At 37.5% G+C, this 24,639-nt stretch overlaps 2 protein-coding genes and 1 long non-coding RNA gene across 7 annotated transcripts; 1 reads left to right on the top strand and 2 right to left on the bottom strand.

The window, feature by feature from the left end:
- Positions 1–87: 87 nt before the first annotated feature.
- Positions 88–13,033, top strand: Rpp25 (ribonuclease P protein subunit Rpp25). 4 transcript variants are annotated; one of them, XM_022838569.2, is made up of 6 exons: positions 88–215; positions 9,752–9,865; positions 10,349–10,405; positions 10,749–10,870; positions 11,351–11,566; positions 11,746–13,033. In XM_022838569.2, the coding sequence occupies exons 2-6, from the start codon at positions 9,773–9,775 to the stop codon at positions 11,891–11,893; spliced, it is 636 nt and encodes a 211-aa protein (XP_022694304.1). In that variant the 5' UTR covers positions 88–215; positions 9,752–9,772; the 3' UTR covers positions 11,894–13,033. The 4 variants fall into 4 exon arrangements, with proteins under 4 accessions (XP_022694304.1, XP_022694305.1, XP_022694303.1 ...); XM_022838570.2 differs by lacking the exon at positions 88–215 and adding an exon at positions 8,991–9,134; XM_022838568.2 differs by lacking the exon at positions 88–215 and adding an exon at positions 9,004–9,277.
- Positions 1,789–8,784, bottom strand: LOC111263472 (uncharacterized). The gene is made up of 5 exons (XR_002682254.2): positions 8,382–8,784; positions 7,503–7,814; positions 4,374–4,656; positions 3,872–4,066; positions 1,789–2,605 (listed from the first exon to the last, which is right to left on the bottom strand). It is a non-coding gene; the product is annotated as an uncharacterized LOC111263472 (long non-coding RNA).
- On the bottom strand, positions 12,729–24,434 carry Prp3 (pre-mRNA processing factor 3). 2 transcript variants are annotated; one of them, XM_022838566.2, is made up of 11 exons: positions 24,241–24,434; positions 23,311–23,488; positions 22,478–22,642; positions 22,134–22,320; positions 21,782–21,902; positions 21,487–21,637; positions 19,560–19,798; positions 18,717–18,991; positions 18,131–18,314; positions 15,294–15,392; positions 12,729–12,935 (listed from the first exon to the last, which is right to left on the bottom strand). In XM_022838566.2, the coding sequence occupies exons 2-11, from the start codon at positions 23,402–23,404 to the stop codon at positions 12,816–12,818; spliced, it is 1,635 nt and encodes a 544-aa protein (XP_022694301.1). In that variant the 5' UTR covers positions 23,405–23,488; positions 24,241–24,434; the 3' UTR covers positions 12,729–12,815. The 2 variants fall into 2 exon arrangements, with proteins under 2 accessions (XP_022694301.1, XP_022694302.1); XM_022838567.2 differs by lacking the exon at positions 24,241–24,434 and adding an exon at positions 22,913–23,078 and having other exon boundaries at positions 23,311–23,447.
- Positions 24,435–24,639: the final 205 nt, after the last annotated feature.

Raw genomic sequence — 24,639 nt, 5'->3', positions numbered from 1 at the left:
CGTTATTATGTTTCTGTTGTGTTACTGCTGCTGCTGTTTGTTTCGGCATCTCTACCAACGCACACAGTCGAAAGAATGAGCAGACGACGCTGAGATATTCGACTCAATATCGAATGGGTGAATGAGTGATTCAGGTTCCGTCCCGCCGTTTGAAAATAGAAGACCGAACAGTTGAACGCGGCAAATGAAGGTGGCAAGGACATCAGGCAAGCGAGGTATAGTTGAAAGTTAAACTTACACACTAGAATGAAAGGCTTCAGAACAACTTGATTGGCATCTGTCCAGCGTTGAACTGTTGCCAGACAATGATATGTGAAGTGAGGTAAAGCGAACGATCGAAAACAAAAAAAAAGTCACTGAAAGCACCGCACGTTAGTAATAATATTATCATTATGAAAATAGTAATTGTGATACTTTGCTAGTGACAGCGAATTTCCGGGAAAGTTCAAATATAGAACATAGTTTGTGTCATTACAACGTAATATATGACTTTCTTAATTCACACAGATCGCTTAATGGGTACCGTTGACAAGACGTCAACAAGCAATGACGGCTGATCCTTTTTGACACCATTTTGCACTTTATTTACTTATTAGGCGCCGTATATGGAAAAATATACCTTGTAATCATTACTGGAAAACAATATGCTTCTTGCGCAATGGTTTTAAGTTTAACCAGAAGACGTTGCGAAACACAGCGCAACTTTGGCTGCAAGCACGACATGTTACCCGAAAGATTTTGTCTAAAATAAATAGAAAAAAAAAACAAGCAAATCATGAAACTAAACATGCAGCACTGCTTCACTCGACATCGTGGTTTGCAACTAAAATTATCTGGCGCAAAGCGGTGACCAAGCTTGCCCTCCGAATTTCTGTTCCGTTTTTACTTAAAGTAAGCGATCATAGCCCACAATCTAATAATAGGTAGCCGTTTTAAATTAAACACGGGAAGCCGACTCTTATTTATATAGTAGGTGTACAAAACGTTTACCGGCGCAATCGAAAACTCGCAAAAAGTAGGCTACGTATATAATCAGGCGCGTGGCGTATGGCGATATCGTGCATATGAAGCAATTAGAGGCGGCTATATATATGTCATACATGAAGTTAATATGCATAACTTTTAAGCATATTTTATTTAGCACAGTTCACCATAGATTGCACACATGCGCAATGTACCTGCCATATCGCCGATTTTTTTCTAGCTCATTGGGTGGAATTGTAATTATCACTGATTGACCTATAATTATCTCATTGTTGTGTGTCTTTAGTATCCAAGTTATATAATTCATTGTCGAACGAAGTATCCCTAGTAAATCGGAAAGACGTTGCTGGAGCGCAACAAAAATATTGACGCGTGAGTTATGATTTTCTGTGGTATCGACGAAGTTGAATACAGCTCGAAGTATGGTCGGCTTCCTTCAAATGAGGTGGCAAATCTACCCACTAAACAATAGCGTCATGTATCTATTGTTTGGCTATTCGGTACAAAACTGCTATGCTCTAAGCTCCGACTAAACTTCCACACAGTACTATTGACATTAATTTTCGCCGCCATAAATTAATAGGTGATAATTAAGCCGTAAGAAATTGTCAAATGATTAAGCAACTGTTGTTAACTATGATTTGGCACTATACAAAATACATCTTGTAACATGCAAACAATCGCGCATCTGTTCATGATTGTCGACATACCGTTAGGAACGTTTTTGAAGCCCCCGTAGCAAATTATCAGAAAACTGCAGCACGGTCTAACTTGTCTTGCCACTGCTAGCATCACTCAAGAACATTGTCAAAGGACAAAGTACAAAAGAAATTTCCGTTCTTTATTTTTACCAGGGTAGAAAATTTCCAATAAGCCAAGCTAGGCTTTACCAAATCTGCATACACTATATGGCTTCAAAACAAACGAAGTAGCTGGAAAAACCTTGAGGCCTGAAGGTCGCTAATATCACATGGTTTGATAGTACCCGAACGTATGTTTAAAATTAAAATGTTCTTCGGTATCATACTCTCGCTTTTAGGTGAATAGTGGTGACACAAAAAAGAAAATTTCCAGATTTTGCAACTGCGGAGTTCACTTCGAAGTTCTATACGTTCAGCTGTCCCGTATTTTTAGCTATTCGTTTCTTCATCAACCTTCTATAGCTTGCCCTTTGATTTCTGCTTAATATTAGAGAAATAAGAAGTGGAAGTGTACACTTAAAAATCGAATGCGGAAGACATTAAATAGGCAAGCAGATGCCTTGAACATTACAGTCTGTTCAATTATAAAGTGAATAAAGTCAAACACAACACATATTAGAACGATTCCTCTTCGGCGGACGAGAGATCATTTGAGAGGAACTATTCATTTTAGTTTCTTAGTCCTAAAAGTCAAATTATCTGAATAGGGAATCATTTTCGCCATGAGATATGATGATATTCGAACGTAACTGCAGTACTCTTTGCACCTTGTAATAGCGGTATTCAAGCTCTAGCTACCACAGATGTCAATGAGAGATTGCCAAACTCAAATTGCAGACTTCTCGTTTGCGAGAGATCTCGCGAAGTGACTCCTTCAGGTATGGTTCAAGCTGCTTCGTAAGCAAACCTTCATCCAAACCCTGTAACAGGAAACGCAGCAAGCAAATAGAAAATTATAAGTGATTTGTTTAACTTGGTACTGAGCTTCGTAGGTCTTAATATACTCTTAAGACTTGCTACAAGATAATGTGTTAAAGAGAGCCAAAAATAGGAATATAAGTGCACTTTTACGACGATTTCAAGATCTTTCTGAAACTTTAAGCTACATTTTGGCATCTGCATCATGACAACAGTTTGCAGTTTATTAAGTTTTTAATTCTCATCAGGAAAACCAACGTCATGGCCGTCTAAACATTTTTAGAAGTGTGACATAAACTATAAACTGTTAGATGAGTATGTTTCATCTTCTCGACAGCGGTAATCGACTACTGCTTCGGATATTAAGCCCTAGTACTGGATAGTTGCAATCCTCATTATAATAAATTAAACCTTCCCTATGTAGTATGGATGGGTTCCGAATGCTGCAAAAATGTTTTTCAGAAGATTATAGCGTTTGTTAGGCGCCTTCTTAATCTTCGTTTTGTTTCGAATTCTTTACTCAGTCTGCGAATGAAAAATTTAATCAGTAAGTTCCAATGGATCGAAAATACAACTTACTTGAGATGATATATTATATATATATATATATATATATATATATATATACGCGATATTGTCTTCAGAACTGTCGAAAATGGCAGAGATAACCTGTTGCAGCTAATAGATAAAATATATGTATTCTTCTTCTCGGAGCATGCGCAGGGCGTGTTTTTTTTTTTAAATATAATTCAAACTTTAAATTACACATTCTCATAACATGTTTACATTCGTCTAAGCATCTTATATAGAGCCCGTTAGACGGTGCCGTTAACAAAAAACGTTTCACACCGTCAGGAACTCTAGCTGCTTATTCCAGCCGGCAACAAACGAATCTATGCAGGAAGTAGTGAATTTAATAGCCCGCGAGGCGGATACGTGGGTAGAAGCATCGCAAGCTACGTAGAAGTTTAATCAACAACTCTTCCCCAGAAATTAAATCATTCTTCAAAGATTTTCCCTGATATTTGCATAAGAGTAAGGCCAGTGTTTGATGCGTAATATCTTTTACCCAAGCATAATTTAAACGTTGCCATTAAAAATTAATAAGGTTGGTTAAATTCCGATCTGCCAGTACAATAATAGTACGTAAATGAAATGCGTGTCCAATTTCTTTATGAAGTCCAAGTAACTTCAGCCTTAACAACATGATAATTAAGGAAGATTATAGGGTTTGGTTTATGTAGAGTTTTTAAAATTCTTCTACTCACTGGATTTGTTGCTGGCACTCGCAGTCAAACGAAATTTTGTCATCGATATCTGGTCGATGGCAACGTTCTTGCAGAAGTATTTAAACGTATGTAATAATTAAATACACGGGTGCGGAACATATTATCGTCGCAGTAGAGGAGACCGCGAATGCTGCACACTTTCCGAGTAAAGTCAATATCTGGAAAAACATAGCACTTTCAAAAACAAAACAATACTTTGCGTCCATTTGTGGAAGTTAATAACAAATTCGGTTGCTGCCACTGAACTTAACGAATCGTTGTAGATTTACTATGGGCCGTGCTGTTTTCTCGGCTGCTTTTGTAGCCATATATGAGTGTTTATTTTTCAAAAATATTATCAAATGTTACAGGCAAAATTATTTTAATCTTTTCAATCTACTTTTTTTTTTTATTAATGCGTATGGTCAAACATATCTACAGTATACAGCTGTTGGTTCGCACACAGTTAGGACATAAAACCCTTATTCGGCAGCTGGCATACCGTCGGTGTCCGGTAGGTTCCAAGCAACGGCATGGTTGTTCATAACTAATGGCAACGACGAAAACCGCATCGAACCGATGAAGGCGATCTAACCACGAAATCTGTAGTCGGGCAAATTGTTTGAGAGTCAATTGGGAACGCGGTAGTCATTGCTCAGATCGCCACAGCCGGCAGATCGTAGTCTACATTATCGTCGGCGCTCGAACAAAGGTCAGAAGGAAGGACTTGGTTGCCAAGGGCTATCAACGGAGATAAACTTGATGGAGAAGACCGTCGATGAATGCTGCGTGGACGCAGAATAACCGATAGTGATGGTCAGATGTTGCGATCCACTATGTAACTACTTAAATATTATGAATTAGCAGCTGCTAACTAAGAGCTAAATGAAGGACTAGTCTTTCCTCGCTTTGCTGATGAAGTATTTTCTACAATCTCAAAAGTCTTCAGAACCCAGAACAGCAGAAACACACGGCTAGCGAAACTCTATTCAATGGCATCAAGCCGTCCATTGGTATGAATTGTGCCAATCATACTACGGACGCTTTTGCAACGGAACATTGCAAGCCTACCTAAACTCATACTTCAATAAGCGTTCAGTAGCTGTAAACATTGCAGATCCAGTAGAACTTCTGCTTTGAACACGCGAGCCTTTGAGTCAGGTGAAAGAGTTCACACGGCAGACATTCACGGCTGTGTAAAAGCTGGTCAGCAGGTAATGAAGTTCATAAAAGCATATAGAGAACAGTGGCAATTATGTTCTCCTTCGTATATCTATGAGAATTGACGAGTTACAAATTTGAAGTCGCTGACGATCCGCTGAAGTTTACTAGTAGTTTTCTTCGGTTCAATAGCATTCTGAGTCTTTTGCAGTTTTAGATCGCTTACACCCTTGCCAATCGAAGGACATTTTATAGAAGTAACAACTATTATTAATGACACAATTAGAAACGTGGTTAAAGCGCATTATACAATACCTTGTCAATAATATTCACTTAACCCTTTTGCACAACAGCGTTTTAGAAAGATTTCTTCAAGGCTATGTTTCGCGCCATCTTCATCCAAATTTTTTTTCTGTGAATAGATTGTGAGTAACAGAGTCTGGATATCGAAGATCACAAATTTATGTTTCCTTGGTAACTTATCGGCCGTTTACCATTTAAAAAAAGGTATGTGACGCGAACAAGCTAATCGAACAAGATTAGTTTCAGGCATGAAGTTTGCCCGCTTCCATTTTTCAAATATATACTTAAAGGTTTGTTAGCTGTTTTTAAAATTTGCCAATAAATTTTCAAACATACCCTCAACGAGCTCATGTTCCTGAATTTTGTGACTGTAGATCTTAATAGGTGAAGCTCTTCAATGAAAACAGAGTCAAAACTGAATAAAGTCATAAAAGATGTGGTTACCACAACTTGCACCTTACATTGTTCCCTTTAGTAGAATGGTTCAAGCGATGTGATTTTCATCAAGCGTTATCTTTATTTACTCATTGTCTATCAAGACCAAGTAAACGATTCCAATGTCGAGCAGGTCATATAAGCTTCAAGCGACAACATTTGGTGGGCATAAATATTAGAATATAGCTAGCTAATGTGAGCGTTGAAAAGTTCAACACATTACAGATCAAAGATCAATGTAATTTGTACATTGGTAACATGTATCTTCACGAACCATTATGCGGCGACTGGCGTTCGTGCAGTCTGAATCAGATACCGATATCACCGTGTTTGCCTAAATAAAATTATAGACGGGAAATCATTCAAACGGGTATGTTCATTGCTAGCGATGACCGTTGGATCAGTTGCCAGTTTAGTCAAGTTCACGACCCTATAAAGTCTGTTACCTATGCGGTCATTCAGCACGTAACGTGCCAAATTCATTTTTCAAATTCAAAGTACTTCAAAAAGCCACGCTCCTCTTAGCACTCGAGGTTCAACTGTGCTCTTTGAAATCTAAAATCGTTGACTCGGATAGTGTCATTTAGGTTTTAAACAGACTTTACACATGAGCTGTATAGAATCATATTTAGAAGTCGGAAAATTCCAGTGGTTTACGACCATGAGTTTTACATACAGGCGACAAAAACAGTCTGCCATATAAGCCTCATGCAAGTTCTACTACTAAAAACACTGTGAACGGTTAATTTAAAAAATTCGAAGAACCAAATTTTCAACTCGACAATAAGTCTCATGAAAGATGCTCTGTGAAGAAAGAGTTAGGAGCTGCGGTCGAAGTCCACCCATCTCAAAATCCATATCGCTCCTAGTAATAACGGTGAGAAACGTGGACCAAAAACTGTCGCATAATTTAACTGAGTATCAAAAACGGAGACGTAGGGACGTCTACACTTTTCTGCTGTCTCGTTTAAAAAGTGACCTATTCTTGCACCGAATTTTAACTTGTGATGAAAAGTTGCATCTTTTATGATAATCAAAGGCGGTCACATCCGTGGTTGGATACAACTAAACCAGCGGAACATCAATTTTAAGTAAATGCACAAGTGCAAAAGGTTATAATGTGTATTTCACGGCCTCGTGCAGGTGTTATCGATTGCAGCTTCATGATTCCTGGTTCACTGATTATGACAAAAACGCACTATTAAAGACTGGAAAACAAGGTGAACCAAGCTCTGCATTAACCAGCCAAGATTAGTGAACACTTAGCATCACTTATGCCGACAAAGATGAACTAGTTTCTGTCATGCATTATCCTCGTCAGAGGTTGCTATTACAGATCATCATTCTCTTTCATATTTTTCGCAACTTCTCATAGGAACATGGTTTATAAATATTATGTAGAAATTGAGACTTCATAGACGTTCGCACTACAAGATCAGGATAAATAAAATACCGTCAAAATAATACAAGATCTCAGATAATAATACTACTTGCGTTAACTGAAAATAGAAGAACGAGACACGTGTAAAAGATTTGAAAAACAATGTTCGTCACGTTACGTTTCATACTGAACGACCTCGTGCAATATGTGCATATATGATGAATTTCCATTTGGTGATTAAATCTCGTTAAGGGAAGTAAGACATCGAAGCCTTAATCTAAGCCTGAATACACCACACAAAGATCTAACTTAACCTTATTCAATAAATGGCTTGTTTGTATTCACACGCACCTTGGCCGTGTGTTATCACTATGCGTGACTACGCGGTAAAAATTCCATGTCGACTGCGAACGACTCCGAACTGTATCTCCGATACAACTTTTGCGCGATGATTCCCAGCACATACTCTCGAAGCGTTTCTTCCTAACGGGTCGTTTCCCCAACGGACACTCGGGGTCTTATCAAGGGGTGCAAGTACAAGTGCTGCTAGGTATTGCTATTTCCGGCTTTCCTGCTATAGGCGCTGTCCGGCGCCAGCTGGCCAACGCCAGCCATTATGTGCCCCGCTTGACAAGTATGGCTAGCGTAGTAGCCAATAACAAACTGAAAATAAACCACTACCATATTGAGCAATATAGCGTTTCCGTATCTCACGGTATTATTAGTTTATTTGCACAGAAAAAAAGAAGACATTTTTCTCGGCCAAAAAAGATAAATTGACCCATGTTTAGCGATCTCTTGACTCTTGTTCAGCGAAGATAGCTAAATGAAACGTACAGATTACAGCTTTTGTTCGATATAGCCTATTTTAGTGTGAGTCTCTATACCACAGAGCCGCCCGGCAAATTACTCCGTTCTAAAAATGAAACAAATTTTCCGCATGCTTAGAAAAAATTATACCCGGACGCATGAAAATCATAGCGGAATGAACTATTGGCTTTATCCGATCATATAGAAGAAAAAATACTTTTAGTGATACCTTAGACAATACAAAGAATTTCTTGTTTCATTTGATTCAGTGCAAAATTGAAAAGTCAATCTAAAGTTGAACATAATTTCCAAAATCGTGGTAAATAACTTGTCCTAATGTTTGCTTTTTGTTTAATTACACTCATCGGGTGTGGAATATGTCCGCTAAACAGATGCACGAAAGCCTATCTATTAACTTACTATAAAAGAAGTAAACACTAGCAAGTGGGATCTGAATGAGATTTACACCTCTTATTTGTGTTTATTTTTAGCTTGGTGTGAGCAAACGTCTGTTTGACCTACGCTTACTTTGAAGCAGACTAACATGTATTAGAGAAACTTTAAACATTCTTACTAATGAATCCTCGGGGCTATTGAAAAGTGATTACTTATTGTTGTAACTTGCGTGCAACCCCAATAGGTAAAAACAAGTGAAAATGAGAAGGGGTGTGGAAGTAAATAGCTAACACATTTTTTTGAAACCGAAAGGAAAAACTTTACACATAGCTTTGCCGTTTGTAATCGTCGATTTTCTTAAAATATAATTCATAAATGATCGTTTATCTGCTCGTATTCTACATTCTCGGTGCATCGTAGCTCGATTAGGTGTGACAGCTTATATTCACTCTTGAGAAAATTATATTTGAATATTGAGCCATGTGTTTGGCGGGGTCACTTGTTGTTTCAAAACGCCCGCGTTTAGCGCATTTTCGACGATCGCAGCGCTTTTTGGTTCACTATACAATTCGCACAAGATATAATACATGTAGATGTTGGTTTGTAATGCGATGCAATTCAAGTTAAACACCGTCATATTCATACAGCCACTGTGCACTGTAGTGTGCTAATGGTGCTTTTGTCGTTTCGGTCGATAGATAGCAGCCATTAAGTTTTTTAAGTGGTCCCTACAAACATACTTGCCACATGAGAACTGTTTGCTAAAACGAGAATGAAGTATGTTACATCTGTGACAAATTAAGTTTAAGTGAATTGATGACAATTACTGATTTGAAATCGCAGCGTGCGGTTTTGTTTTTGTTAATACTTATACACCACGTTCTGTTTTACTCGATTCATCAAAAACGTCATTCATAAATGTAAATATACATTACGACGTGTGTACACAAGACAATTTTTGCGCTGGTTCGATTAAAGTTCAATAATATTAGCTTTTACTAGAATAGACGTTATCATTATCTATTTTGTTAGGGTATTACTAGCATAAATGTCAAACGATTTCGTGTCAAACCAAATAATTGATTCAATGAATATGTCCTAGCTGTGTTTGAGCGACTTGGTTAAAGTGTGTGCCGTGTTGGTTGTTGTACATTGAATACGTCACGTGCTGTGAGTTACTAATACGCTATTCTTAATTTAATGATTAGACTCCAATTTAAATTTCTTACAGGAAGGATTTCATGTCGTGCAGGCTAAATACTGTTAGCTATTCGATTCTGAATGAATAATCAGCCAGGAAAAAACTGAATTACTGTAAATGCTTAATTGTTTTGTCGACTTTAATGATTATTGCTCAGAGTTACCAGACTGTGTTTATTTTTTCTTGATTTTAGGTCAAAAGTAATATCACCAGCATGGAAACATATAATCGAGGAGAAATCGTTGATGTAGATGTTGGACTGCCTTTTCCGGTAGACTTGGTCGATAAAAATGTCCCGCAACTCAACGTATGTAATTATATATCTGTAGCTATGCTAGACCTCAATGGGATTTAGACGTATAATGCAATCAGTGAAAGACTTACACATTTGACTTGTTAAATAATCGCCGTTGTCTGTTCGGTTCACAACTTCTAAATTGTCTTTAAATTTTTAAATCAGAGTTTGGTATGTCTCAGTGTCAATTACTGCTCGATAGAAGTATTGGTAGTTAAGATGGAGCAAATTCCGAACCAGAACTCATAACCTTTTCAATAGAAATCAGGGTAAGATGAAATTATTAGTCGGTGTTATCGATACAGCCACTACCGAAACCCAATCGAAATCGCTTTGCCTAACTCGAATCATGATCTTGAGTTAGGCTGCTGCTAATATCAAATAAGTGCCTTCCACCACGAAACGAAAAGTCTCCATGCCAGGCTCACGTGCCCCCCGATTTGGCCCGTGCTAACCAACTTTCTCATATCCTGTGAACTTACTCGAATTCTACAGGTGCAAGCTGGATCAAAGATCCGTAACTTATTGAACTTCGCTCTACCGACTATAAAGGTATGCGTAGCAAATTTATAAATATTTTATAAAATTATATATTTTAATAAATATATATTGTTAGTTGGCTGAAAAATACTGCCAAATGCTAAGCGACACGGTTTGGAAATCTTTTATTGTGAAAAGTTATGAAAGTTGTGAAAATGTATTCAAATGAAGATCGCTGTGTGGTTGGTATATGCGCTTGAACAAGACATTATTATTATTAAACAAGTCATTATTATTACGAAATCGATGTTTAGGTAATTTACTCTAATTTCGTTTATATTTGCTCCGAATTTTGAGGACAACTAGGCACATCTGCATGACAATAAATTTTGGAAATTTGTTTGACTTTCAACAGAATGAATCCCAACTTATTATAGTTGGAAGTGGACTTGCCATCTCAAAAGTGATAACCGTAGCAGAGATGCTGAAACGTAAAGAACGTGGACTGGATCAATGGAACAAGATTGGCTATAAGAAGTACGTAAACAAAATTGTTATAAGAATGCAAATTTGTGACTAAGTGTATGAATTTAGAGCGAAAATGCTTGAGATATAGTCAAATATTCCTGGCAATATAAGAACGAAAACGTGATCCTTGAACGGAAGGATATTTTTGCAAAAACTGTTGTACTGTATCCAACTGAGTCATGAATATTTCATGCGCGAAAATCTTCAGTGTCTTACTTATTTGAGTTAACTTTTCACCGCTACCGAAAAATATATCTTACAGTTAGCAGAAACAGGTAATATGACATTCCCACTATTACTGTAATTTCGGTAGTCGCTTGGTGTGAGAATGTTTTACCACGCGATAGAATTCTTTAGCCAATGTAAAAATATCCCAAAATAATTAAATATTGAGTTGTAGAGAAGTAAGTGTCGCATTAAACTTGATAGGTAGCGGTGTTTAGTAGGCTAGTGACAAAAATATCGGGTGCTTTTTCTCTGTTTTGCTAGAATTCTGGAATATTGGGAACCTCAGGAGGAGGGAATGTTTCGACTTCAAGTGACACGTGAGATCCCTGTGATGCACATACTGCTAAGCAAAACGCCCCTTGACCCCACCTTGTCCGGAGTCCAGAAGGTAGAGGTGAAGGGCGTCAAATATCAAAAACAGCAAAGAAACCGAAGATCAAAGCAGGGAAAAGCAAGAAAAATGGAGGAAAAAACTTGGTAAGATCCATTGTTGGCTATTATGTGGATCAATTACTACAAAAAATCAATTATATATAGCATATATAGCATGAAAACGATTATACAAAATTGTATAGATAATTTTATCAAATAAGTGCAATGATGTGCGCAGAGTTATTAGTAAATCTTCAAGATAGTAAAATAAAATTATCTCACAGGCATGGAGCTTCTGATACCGCTGCGCGAAATGAACGGTCTGAAGGAAGTCAATGCAGAACGGACCTAAACGCGTGCGTTCAAGGAGAAGAAATTGGACCAAACGAGGTGCAAAACGCTGAACCGAAATCAACATACATCGCAGAGTGAATTCGCCGGAACATTTCGTATCTAAAACCCGTCTCCAAAAGCAGAATCGAAATCGCGCTACTGCTAATCGATATTGCTCAAGCAATACGGAAGCTACGAAGGGTAGTTCAAAAAATAGGGTGAAACCGCTTGAAAATGGATAATAATACGAAAAGGGAGCAGAAGCGACCCTAGATAGATAGCCTGGGCACTCAATGGAAATGGGTATCATAGTTACTCTGGGTCACAGAGTTGTTTCTCTTCAGATGTGTATAAGATCATGTTGTGCGGTGAAACATACCTGCATAAAATTCTGCGTTTGTAAAAAAAACGATTATTTATATCTCAGCATATCTGTTCACTCGTGTATTTCCAGATAGTGGTTAGTGCGCGCACTTTAAGAAGGAGCCTTCGTAGTGTCTATTACTCTATAAAATCTATATTTCAAGCCTATGTTTTATATATATATATATATATTTTTTATTTTTAGTTTAAAAGCTTGACTTCCATGACGTTGAACATCAACCGCACCAAATATCTACCATTCTCGTGATCAAAGGTTCTAGTTTAGGAATCAATTTATATATATATATATACAACGGAGAGCAGATATGTATATCAGCGTATACTTACGGGTGATAGCGTCGTTTATCATTCTCGTAAATAAAATCTGCTTTTCCCGAATGGAGCCCATTTGCCAGATCTTGAAACAACTCACTAGAATTTCTCCCTAAGCTGTAAAATGTTTTCTAATAATAAATAACCGAACTAAATTACAAGCAAATGTTATATATGTAAATATATGAACATTTATATTTTCGCATAACGTTAGTTTTGATAAAATTAAGAACAACTCTTGTGTATACACATGCAATTTCCATGAAAATGTATTATTATTACAATATTATATCTAGGTGAAGGTACGCCTTATATTTGTTAATTATTAACTGTTCCGTTCAGCCAATGCTAATACTGTGGTACTGTAGCCAAGATCCCAGTATTGTTCGACGTTATGTTTTTTGAACAATTCCCGTGCTTGAACTTCTGTTTGCAGCGATTTCACCTAGAAATATGTGAACAACGAATATTAATAAGATTCTCCACTTATATCTATTCGAATAAATTAAGTCAGACGGCCACGTAAACTTCGCCTTACGCCAATTTTTTGTCGTTTATTAGTTTAACTAGCCTGATTCGTTGTAAATTATACATTGACTACACGTCAAAACTTATCTATTATAGGTTATTTTCTATTATATACCCATCCATTCTAGTATGAATGGATTCGTATTGCATTTATCCAGACGTAAACTGTAGTACAATTGCAAATGTATATATACCTTTACAGTTCTCCGGTTGCCATTCGTTTAAAATTCTGCTGCACCAATTCCCTTTTCCCACTGCAGCTATCCCATTAGAGTAGATCCAGTTTCCTGATTTAATCAATCTATTAGCAACATTCATCCCCTTGGACCACTCTGTTTCACGTACCCCATTCTTCTATTGTTTTAAGTGTCCTGCTGCTACACTCTGATATTTCAGCCTATTTTAATAATTTAACTTTCCTATTATATTTAATAATAAAATATAATTTAAATTATATTTATAATTTAAATATAAGTATCCGTGCTGTTAAAGAAAACAACTCATGAGTCATATGTCCCAAACATTTCGACAATAGTAAAAATGTAACACATCACATATTACCTCAAACCTTATGTTGTACCTCGTTTGAAAGTTTGAGATAACAGGTTAGTACTTTTCACAAAATGAGAAAATCCCAAAAAACGACAAACTTGCTTAAATTAACAAAACGCCCAGTGAGAAAAAATGCCTCGGAAAAAGGGTTTATTTAATCACCTTCACCATAAATGCCGTTTTTTCCAGGACAAAATTCTATCGATCTATAAAAAATCTGATCCCAGTCCGACTACTCTACGAGTTCATTTCAGTTAGGTAAATAAATTGACTTAAAAACAAGGTGTGTAATGCCAAAACAGGAACGAGCAGTGAAATAGGCATTTAGTAGTATACGAGACGAGCCTGCAAGCTTCGCTGCGCGCCTATTTTTTCGTGAAATCATATAATTAGATCTTTTGACACTTGATAAATCTAGGTTCAATTATTCAATTCTAGGTTTATCTCGCTTATTATATATTGGCTTTTTGTACGCTTTTATAGTATGATTACGGGGCTTCTTTAACGCTGGCTGATTGACTCCGTTTCCGGGACGCACGTGAATAAAGTCGGTTGCCGACCGACCTTCGAGGGAGATACACAAATCTTTAAGTGGCTTTCAACCATTTTTGAATAAACATTGCAATTGGTAGAGTTAGCTATTAGTACTGTACTCAGAACGTCAGCAAAGCTTTTTATCTTTTCTTCCTTTCAATGGGTAGTCGTACACAATAATGAAAATCTGCTTTAATTTTTTTTGTTAATAAATAGTGGAACATATTCAGCCAACCAAGATATATACTTATCTTGGTTGGCATAGCAATTATGTTTCTGAAACATCATTTAAACTTTTCTAATTTTTTTATATTTTTCTATAATGTATATTTTGTATTTTTGCATATTGCTCTAAAATTTTTTTAGTAATTTTTCTAACAAAAATAAATTTTACAATAACCGCTTCAACCTTTCATATTGCATACCATACGATATATATCAGGGATTCCCTCTAAAACAGCTCAAAACACATTTAAACCCAAGTGTGGCATAGGTGAAGTGATACAACATAAGATTTACGGTAATGCCCGTACGATTACAATATAGGGGGGGCTAGGGCACCCATCGGGGCTTTAGCTCTTGCCCATTTTGCTATATCTATATAAATGTGAAATTATAGTTGTAACAGAAGTAACATAGAGTAGGCTAGCTATTCCCTAAAAGCTATAGTCCAATAGTGTATTCCACAAGACTGCTTAAATACATTTTTCATGCAGTATAAAAAACCACACTTATTTGCGCAACCGAATTTTCACAGAAATATACACCCGTATATTTGGTAGTATCAACGCAAACGATGCTGGCGGCTGTTATGGTATTTTTAAACGGTGCTAAGGCGTTGTTTTCAAACATAAAAAACAAAAGAAAAGTTGCTAGTCTTTGTTTACTACTTAACTCTACGCTCAGCGAAGAAAAACACACTTTGTCTTTTAGGAACAAATGTACTCAGCCCATATTTCACACAGACTTTTTTAAAAAGGAATTCTACCTACCTACAATAAACCTGTTCAATATGTGCCCCCTAAGGAGTCAATTTGGGTTGAACGAATTTGCAGATCTAAGCCTTTAGTAATAGAGATAGACAGATGATAAATAAATGTGATCCGCCTTATTAAAACAAGCATAAGGTAGGCACTGCTAACGGTTCTTTGTTTCACCATATTATAGCAAATATACCGCGTTTGCTTACCTTAACTTCTCCGAAGCTCCGCATCTTTACTTGGCCTTCCCATACAAGTACGCACTCGTTATTCACTTTTTCACCTTGGTCCGTCCCGTCTCTAGATACCTGTTATGAAAAAAAAAAGTAAACAAGTATTATATACGCACATGTATCGCGTTAACATAAAAGAATAGCTTGAGCAGAGACCTTACTATTATTATTATATATGCAGATAAAAAAAATGTATACAGTCTCTAGAAAGTACATATATAGTTGCGCCGACTAAATTGGAACTGTTTTTGACTTGTGCCTTGCGGTTTCATGAATGCATTTAATGAAAACCCGTACTCCAAGGAATGTTCACTGAAATAATAAGCCTTTTTGTTTACCCTCAGCTGGCACTGTATGACATGGCAAACCAATTTGTGGCTGTAAAAATTCTTTGCTCCAATAGAGCTTAACCTATATACAAGAAACAATGCGGACTCCAGAATCAAAAGAAGCCACTTAACGTCCATATTTGATGATCTTTCTGCTTCAAATAGGTCAATAGCGAGACAACCATGTGGATACGACTGCTATGTCTGCGTTTCAAGTTTTACGTCAGCTATCGCCGTTTGGTATTCCATCATGCGGCTAAGCGTGTCTATGTCTGGGTCCGAACCTAGACCACATTGTGTTCCAAAGATTAGTAAGCAAATACGTTACCCACTAAGCTATTACGGGGAGTATGGCTATCGTGTTCATCATTCTCTTTCTGGTATAGTCATACGACAAATTCTAGAAAATGCCATCTAAAATAATAGATCCGGGAGATTTAATCGTCCTCACTTACGCCCCAGTTACGTCCACAGTAAAGTGCCTGATCGTTTTCGATCTTTCTCTAACGAAAAGGTTGTTCTAACCGATTCAAAAATCACCCGCAGGGACCATTGTTGATCTGTTTATAATCTCAAGGTGGTATGTACTGCGGCTAAAAGCAGATTTTCGGGCAATGTTAGTGTTCTGGGAGCGGATACCTATTGAAAAAGACGTTCGGTAACCGTGCCTCCTCCAGAAAAATGGACACATTATTAGAGAAGTTAATTGTCCTACAAATTTTTGTGTGACTGCCCAAATTAGTCAAAAAAAGGCCATACGTTTTTTTACCAAAACGATAAATCGATTCATATTAACCGTTTAGTATAGTACTTCGTCTAAAGCAGTACTTAACGGCAGTAAACCGCAAAGCTCTAAACAGTTCTTATGCAAGACTGTTTTTTGCGGATATGACTACATTCCTGACTGAATACGTACAGCTGCCATGCAGCTCAGATTTGACCCCGTTGGATTACTAAGTATAAAGCGCGACTGAACGCAAGTCCAACGAGTCTCTGTGATACATGCCATGGTATCATAAAAAGGACGTTTTCGAAATCACTTTCTGAAATGAGCTTGTGATTGGTTTTAGCCTCGAACCAATTGTGTAGTTGAACTAAGCGTAGACTACATGAAATAACACATGAATCCCACAATAAAACATTTCGTATATTCAAAAAAATCGCTTAAAGACTCGAAAGTTCAGATGCGGTCTTAGAGGCAACGTTTAAGAATACGCTTTAATTTAGACGCTATACCATCTATGTATAGAAGGTTGGATATCTAAACTAAGAATTTTTCATATTCTTTAATCTATATCAATAAAAACAGATGTCTTAACGAAATCGTTGACATGCGCTGGAAGTGTCATTTTTGGTGGTCGTATTTACTTGATGTAAACATTTTCAATTCGAAACCTAAATCGCTCACAAGCTCGTTTAAAATTTTTACTTTGCAATTTTTGCAATAATTAAAATTTACCGGATCTGCTTTCAAGCACGCTCCACGCATGAAAATCCCATGGGTCAAACCTGAGTTGCACGGTGGCCATATGTCCCCATTATAGAAATTTCCAGTCTCAAACAGCCAGAAAAGTCTCAAATTGTCAGTTCTGTACAAACTGGCCAGTGTGATTTGGCATACCACCTTTCTAGAAGGTGTTTTTTTAGACTGTCTACGGTTGCACAACAGTTTACAGAGCATCTGCAGAAACAAATAATGCGTTAACTTTTTTGGAAGAAGTATGACAGTGTAACGTCGCACACAGGATACGGATCGTGAGCAATCCTAGGAACCGTTTCTGCGGTTGATTTTTGAATCGATAATGAATACTTTCTCATCAGGAAAAAATCGAACACTACTTGGCGCTTCATTTTTGAATTCTTGAAAAAAAAATTGCGATGTGGATTACATGACAATAGGTTTGGAAAACAATGCTTTTCGACAGTATATAATACTTAGCCATCGCAAAATAAAAAAAAAATTGCAAATAGCAAACGAGAAACAAACTAACGTTAAAAAACTAATGTTATTTTCTCGTCAACCTAATAAAATATGCTAAATGACACATTACCGGTGCCTGGATCGTGAACCTGTCAGTTATCATTGCAAAAATAGAGTAATAATGAAATGATTACTGAAAAGAAGTACGGATGCATCTACTAAGAAGAAGGAGCTGTCAGAAAGCGAAGCAAAGCAATAAGAATAAAGAATGTTATATGTAACCCTTTTTTTCAACGCTTTCGGCTGTTCCTATTGCATAAGCAGCTCTTTCATATAGAACGAAGTATTTGTCGCCACTAAGCCGCCTAGCTGGAGTAGGTATTTATGGACTTATCTAAAGTTTCTTCAATATCTACAAAAGACCATAATGATGGTTTGTCAACGCTGAAATTTGAACCAGCATGTTTATATTTAAAATGACAACGCACCCGAAGGTATGCGTGTTAGCAGATCGTCCAATATATTGCCCTTTGACAAGTATATAGCTGTAATTATTTTCTTACCTGGTCCTCTGCCCATTTGATCCGGTTCAGCATTAATTTTTTGAATTTTGCTTGTTGTTTTGGGCCACCTTCAACGACTACGAGATTCACGTTGCGAAATAACAAGACACAGCCTGTCATCTGTAACTGCTTGGCATTGGTCTCCACCTTAAATCGTTTCGATTGCGACGTCAGGCTCAGGATCCTAGAATGACACAACGCAGCATTGATGAAATTTTACTAATCGCAAGAGCACTAGCTGTTACCATGTCTAGCATTCGTATGTGAAACTGAAATCTTTAAATTGCGTTAAAACATCTGAACCATGGATATAGATCTTGACTTTGACCGAATTCTGACGGGAAATTATTTATAATTAGTGAAGACTATTTTTAATTCAATACGAAATAATGGGGAGAGATAATGCAAAAGACCAGGAAACGTATATGTAAACGTGCAAGTAACATGAGAAGCAGCATTTAGCTGCTTAGGTCGTCCAAAACAGTTGCTGCGGGCCAAAATACTGCAAAACTGCAAATTTCTATGGTAGTATATCTTAATCTAAAAGTGTCCGTCTCTTCTTTTAGTTCTTATGTGAAACGCGCACCTGTAAAGCGAGACATGAACACCAAGCGAAGTGTCTTCCTGTATCTTTCTTGTCTTCTTTTCACGTCGTTGTTCATCAGTGAGTTTCCGCGCTGCATTGGCCTGTTCATGCTCTCGTTGCCTCTTTGCCATTTGTTCACGGACGTGTGCTTCTACTTTAGTCGGGTCAGCCACTTGCTGCTGTCCCAGCACTCGCATCATATTTGACATTTTTACCTTAGGTTCTGGCGGTGGCTCAAGGCCAAGACGAATGCGTTCCATTTTTTCTTTTTGGACCTATTGAGGGTAAGTGACGTGCAAGTAAAATAATGGTTCGTATCAATTCAAAAACCCAACTGCTTCACTCAATTTATCCTAATCCTTTCGGCTTATCGTCCTCATCAATTCGGCACAACAGAACGTTTTTATAGATATATTTATTACATTATTTATATATATATATATATATATATTATAGATAAATTTATTGCTTATAGTGACAAAGACTATCCTAAAGATACCACATATATCCTTATAAGCGTCATTTAAATTTTTGCTAAACCAAAAATTAATAACTTAAAGTATGAATTTTGACAAAACATGAAGTTTGTTCGATTTGCAGGTAAGTTGTGCATATAATACGTCTTCGCGTAAAAATATTCACGCGAATTCAATATTCATAAACGAGGATATAAAAGGAGCAATATTGGGAATTAAAAATTGATTAACACTGATTTAGTCATTTAACAATATGCAGCTTTTATGTTGCAAAATACTGAACCGGCAAGGAGAGACATGAGGTTAAAGCCGCAAAATTTTATTCGTGCCTACAACCACCGATTATCCAGTCAACAAAGCTACGTACCTCTCGGCGGTTTTGTCGCCGTAACTTTTTCCTTTCCTTCTTCGTAAGGAATACGGGCAGAACAGGTGGCTTTCCTGTATCCGTTGGCGCTTTCATCTGTATCGGATGTTCTACAAGATTCGTCACTCCCACTATGCTTTTCTGATTGCTACTACTGCAAGGGGTGTTTTCATCACATAACACTTCATCGTATGACTCCACGATCAGATTATCCCACCACTCAATTTCTGGCGTTTCACCTGTAACAACCAGCAAATAAACGAAATTTTATGTACAGCGTTTTTTAAACCATACTTTACGAATCAAAAGGCCATTTAACACTCATATGGGTCTAACGTACTTTATCGCTTCCCCAAGGGAATACCGCAAGCCTTTCAAGCAAGAAAAATTAATACTTTCTTTAAAACTATGAGGAGGAAGACGATCGCAAGAATGACTACCGTAAACAGTAAGTTCAAAACTGCACAGAAGTGTTGTCGTAACACAACCGCTGATTAAAGCGCATTATATAGGAAGGGGGCTAAACGTTCAAGATCGATTTTGCCCTCCTTCCCTGAATTTGTAAACCAGCAGCAGCACCTAAACGCACAGCTGCATATGAGATTTGCGGTAAACCTACAGTTTGAAGCAAAGTTTATTATTAAGTTGAAGCAAAAAAATTGTTATCAAACTGGGAAAATCATAATGGTGACGTTTCACAGATATCGCATAGAATATGGACGGAATATATATTCTTAACCAGAGTAACACTAAGGCGATCGAGTTCAGGAAGATTATGAACTTAACGAACAAGTCGCAACCTTGCTGCAGCACGGAGCAATGTGAATGCCAGCCTAATGACCTCAACACAACGCTCTGCTCAAGAACTTGTCCTATCATCAAGGGACGTTCTACTATTCATTTTTAAGAAGGAGTTGTATTTTCGTCCTTGCAGGGCATAGTTGATTCAAAAGTTAAAAATCTAAGACTATTACAAAAGTCGTTTATTCGCTGACTACATGTTGGAGCACATTGCATGTCAAAACCATTTCTTTAATCTAGCAATATTGATTAAGCCCATTTTTTTGGCTGAGTGGCTACGTGGATAAACACAATTGACTTTACCTACAAAAAGTCACTGTGTGGCTTGTAGATTGATGCTCTCATTAAGTTCTTCTTGGAGACAAACTGTTTTCCATTGCCTTTACGTCGGACGAACCTCCATCGAACTTATAAATGTTTATGTTTGACCAAAATTGACAACTGGAATTGTTGCCGGTCTCTATACAGCTTCCGAACAGTATGAGAAAAATTTTAATGGACCGAAGGAGAATATACGCTATTGAATAAATTGAGAGGTTTCGAAAATTCATTCGAAAAAATATCATATTGATTTCAGACTTCTGAAGTAAAAATTATAGATTTTTTTTTTGAATCGCGAGTACCCATTTAGAATTGAGCCACCCACATATGTCGCAAAGTTTAATTTTTTCACACATTTTGCGCTTTGCTTTTTTTTTGCTTTAATTTCTGCCTATTTTAGACATCTGGATTTTTGCGGCTTTGGCCTTTCAGCCAAGGATTGCAAAACCGCTAGATTTTTGTGCGTGGCGTGCCAGAGCGATACTTCGGTAAGCGTAAGCGCCTTCACTCACGCTTACAACTAGAAAGTTAGTGGTAAATTCAGAGAAGGAATTTATAAAAATTATTGTCACTGATTTACACCCAGAGTTGAAGTTGTACTTGAAGTAAAAGGCATATATGTTGAATAAAAATGTCCACCAGAAATGTCATTGTCTACACATGCAAATAATGCATTACAATATTTGTTTCAATTTAGAATTTGTTTACATTTAAATGCAGCTGATGAAATAATCAACGTCGCGTTTGCTTCTACCTATCGTAAATATTGTGCAAGTACTTATGTTGGCGTTGCGTAAAATTTTACCTTTGATTATTGTTTCCTTCTTTGGAACAATGAGTGCAAGTGTGGTGGCGCTCTGAATACCAGTCCTTTTAGCTACAGAATGAATTTCATTTTGTAGTTTTTCAAGTTTTGCCTTCGTTCGGAGTTTCTCAGCCAGTTGCTCATACTTGCCCTAAAACAGCACGCATAATATGTGTCATAACATGATCATTATTATCTCCTAACAACTATAGCTTGCACAAATTAAAGTGACCGACTCAAATTCATCTGAGTTGCTGATATAACAGGATGATTTTTTAATATCTAAACAAAATACCTTCTCCACAAACTTGAACGTTCTTCTTGAGCGGCCGGCTGCTTTAATCTGTACTCGAGCGTCGAAGAATGAGGCGTCTTGTTGCGGTTCTTCTTTAACTGATGAACTGATTTGCTGAAACCTGCAATGTTCTCGACAGTGAAACAGCAAACGAAAATAACGCATGAAGGGCAATTGTCCGCAACCCGGAGTATACTAACTTACATTAAACCTATGTTCAACCAGAAAAAAATATTCTAAACGAAACAAAAAGTTGTCGGGAGGCACATGGTATTTTTACTGAAAATTATGAATTATGAATTCAAACCAAGAGAAACATCTAAAAATCTCACTGGCCTTTAGAAGTACATACTTGTCCTGCTTAATTTTTCTAATATTGGCTAGAGAGGTCGGTTGATATGACGGCAGTTTCACCTCTCGGCCAAGTGCATCGCGGGTGCAGCCATCTGAGTCTAGTACAACTGGCGACGGTCCTACAGGCTGTGGGGGAGCTTGTCCTGGTGGCGGTGGAGCCATTCGAGCTACCATAGCGGGGATCACTTCAGGGAGCACATAAGTATAATATTAGAAAATATCCTGTATTTTTCTCATCAAGTAGACTGAAACTTTACGTAGTAAATCCATTGGTAAAATTTAACTGATTTAAATTACAAAAGAAACACCGTCCTTTTATTAAAGGAATGGCTAAGGTTATACCTTTAGCGGCTGCACGAGCTTCTATTTGGGCTTTAAGCTGTTCGATTCGAGATAAGGCGCTGTGAGAAGTTTGGGCTGAAGGACTGGGTACGTGAGTTCGGTTATGCGACTCTGCCAGTTGCCGTTTCTTTTCCTGGATCTGACGTTTGGCCTGCTCCATCATGGCTGAAGTATGATAAGGTACGCACCAACACGTTAGTATACGACCCTGCTAAGTTGTTCCCAATAAATCGCTGCGTTAAAATTCTACGCTGAGTTCGTCGCCATGGTTTACGCCAGTTCTGCTACTATGCTTCCTCTACCTATATTTCTATAAAATTTCGACGCTTAACCAGCATCCGCGGTAGACGGTCCAAAAGTAACAGACGCTTGCGAAAAATACAACAGTTATCGAGCAGGCAAAAAACACATGTGTAAATAATAACGTTTATTAACCTTCGTTATATGGAACCTCCGTAACCTGCGTTGCTAACGCGAGGAAAGGCCCCGCCAGACCACGAGATCGCTGATCGTTGGCTTTAACGGTCCCTCCCAGTGGCGTCACAACACGGGCCGTATCACCTCTACTACGGCGGCATATCGAGCTCTGGTGATTTCAGCCCTAGCGAGCAGTAGCCAGTAATCGTTAATGCCATATTATAGAAGCTCTCTGCTCCAATTAATTAAAATAATCATTGAACCATTTCCTATAGCGCAATAGGACAATGTTCCTATAGCGCCTACAAGGCTGCTTTTATGGTGCCTTATTTACAAACGTTGCCGAACTGTGTCGATTAAATTAATAGTTTGTATGCCCACTGTTTGTTGGCGTAAATCATACTTTAAATGCTCACCTTTTATATCTAGTCCATGACCTGCTCCGGCTGAATCCTGTCTCCCCCGCTTTGGGTCCAGACTTTCATCTAACGTTGATGATCTTTTCAGCATTTTGAGAGTGCTTCTTCGCCACGGGCGTAACTACCACCTGCAGACAGTCTTCGTATTTTTACTTTATTGGGACAAATATGGAGCCTGAAAATGAAACAGCGAACGGCATAACGAATGACAAACTCGATTAGTAAACCGGAGCCACTTTTGGCTTTGGTCGCTGTTTGTCTTATGCTGATAAAAATTTAAACATAAGGTAAATAACGACCTTTTCGATATTATGCACTAAGTTGAATAAAGAAACTTTTCTGTTTCGACGCTCGCAAGACTGAATACGAATCAAAAATTTTAATTTTCAGGACGAGGCTTCATTAAATGACATTATTTAAAAAAAAATAGCTATTACTGTTATTCATTACGATAAGAGTTTCTTCTTGATGATATAACTGGTAATGTAACTAACTAGTTATTAAACACCAATCTTTTGATCAGTTGACTTGCATTTTGATCTGGCAACTAATACATTTTGAAAAGTCAAGTTTGTTTTTACCTTTGGTACTTGAGCCGTTACACATCACGTCAGACAGCTCTCGCTCAACTTACTTGAGCTACGTAACAATATATAGTATGGCAATTACTTTTCAAGGCCAAAATTTAAACTATAGCCATGGCAGCAGAACAGTTGAATTTGCCTCGTATTTCATCTCGATAAACACTTCACTTGAAAGAACCTTTATTACAACAGGTATATAGTTATGCCATTGTTTCAACTGTTAGCGGTACCATGGTTGACGACGCGAAGTATCCCAGTGGCATTTTACCTATATGGTACAAGCTCGCTTGCGTAAGCTAGCCACTGTCGTAGAAATTACGGATATTTTTTTAGATGTACTTACTTCCGCTCAGCCGCACAAAGCTTCACTTGCAACTTCAAACTATTCTTTGAGCTTTCTCAAAGGTTATGTGGTTGTTGATATCACTTGATTTCACTGATTCCGTGATACAAAGTTGTGGTTGCACGTATAAAACATCCTCAACGTTACAAAGTTCCACAGTCCGAAAAACGTTTCTGCGAATTCGAACGTCTGAAATTGTTTTGTAACCAGCATCGATACACAAAGACCATATGGGCGTGTCTAGGTTTAACTGGTTATTACATCCGCAAATTAGGCCGAATGTGTCTGCCGATTAACACAATTTTTTAGACAAACCGTTGCATATATAAATATGATCTTTAGATTAGCGTCGTTGAAAAAGACGGCGAGAAAGTCGCTACATTGGTAGTGATGTAAGAC

The sequence above is a fragment of the Varroa jacobsoni genome, unplaced genomic scaffold (genome assembly GCF_002532875.2).
Source record: "Varroa jacobsoni isolate VJ856 unplaced genomic scaffold, vjacob_1.0 scaffold_768, whole genome shotgun sequence".
In the NCBI taxonomy this organism is placed as follows: Eukaryota; Metazoa; Arthropoda; class Arachnida; order Mesostigmata; family Varroidae; genus Varroa; species Varroa jacobsoni.
This window is presented reverse-complemented; position numbering and strand designations above follow the sequence as displayed.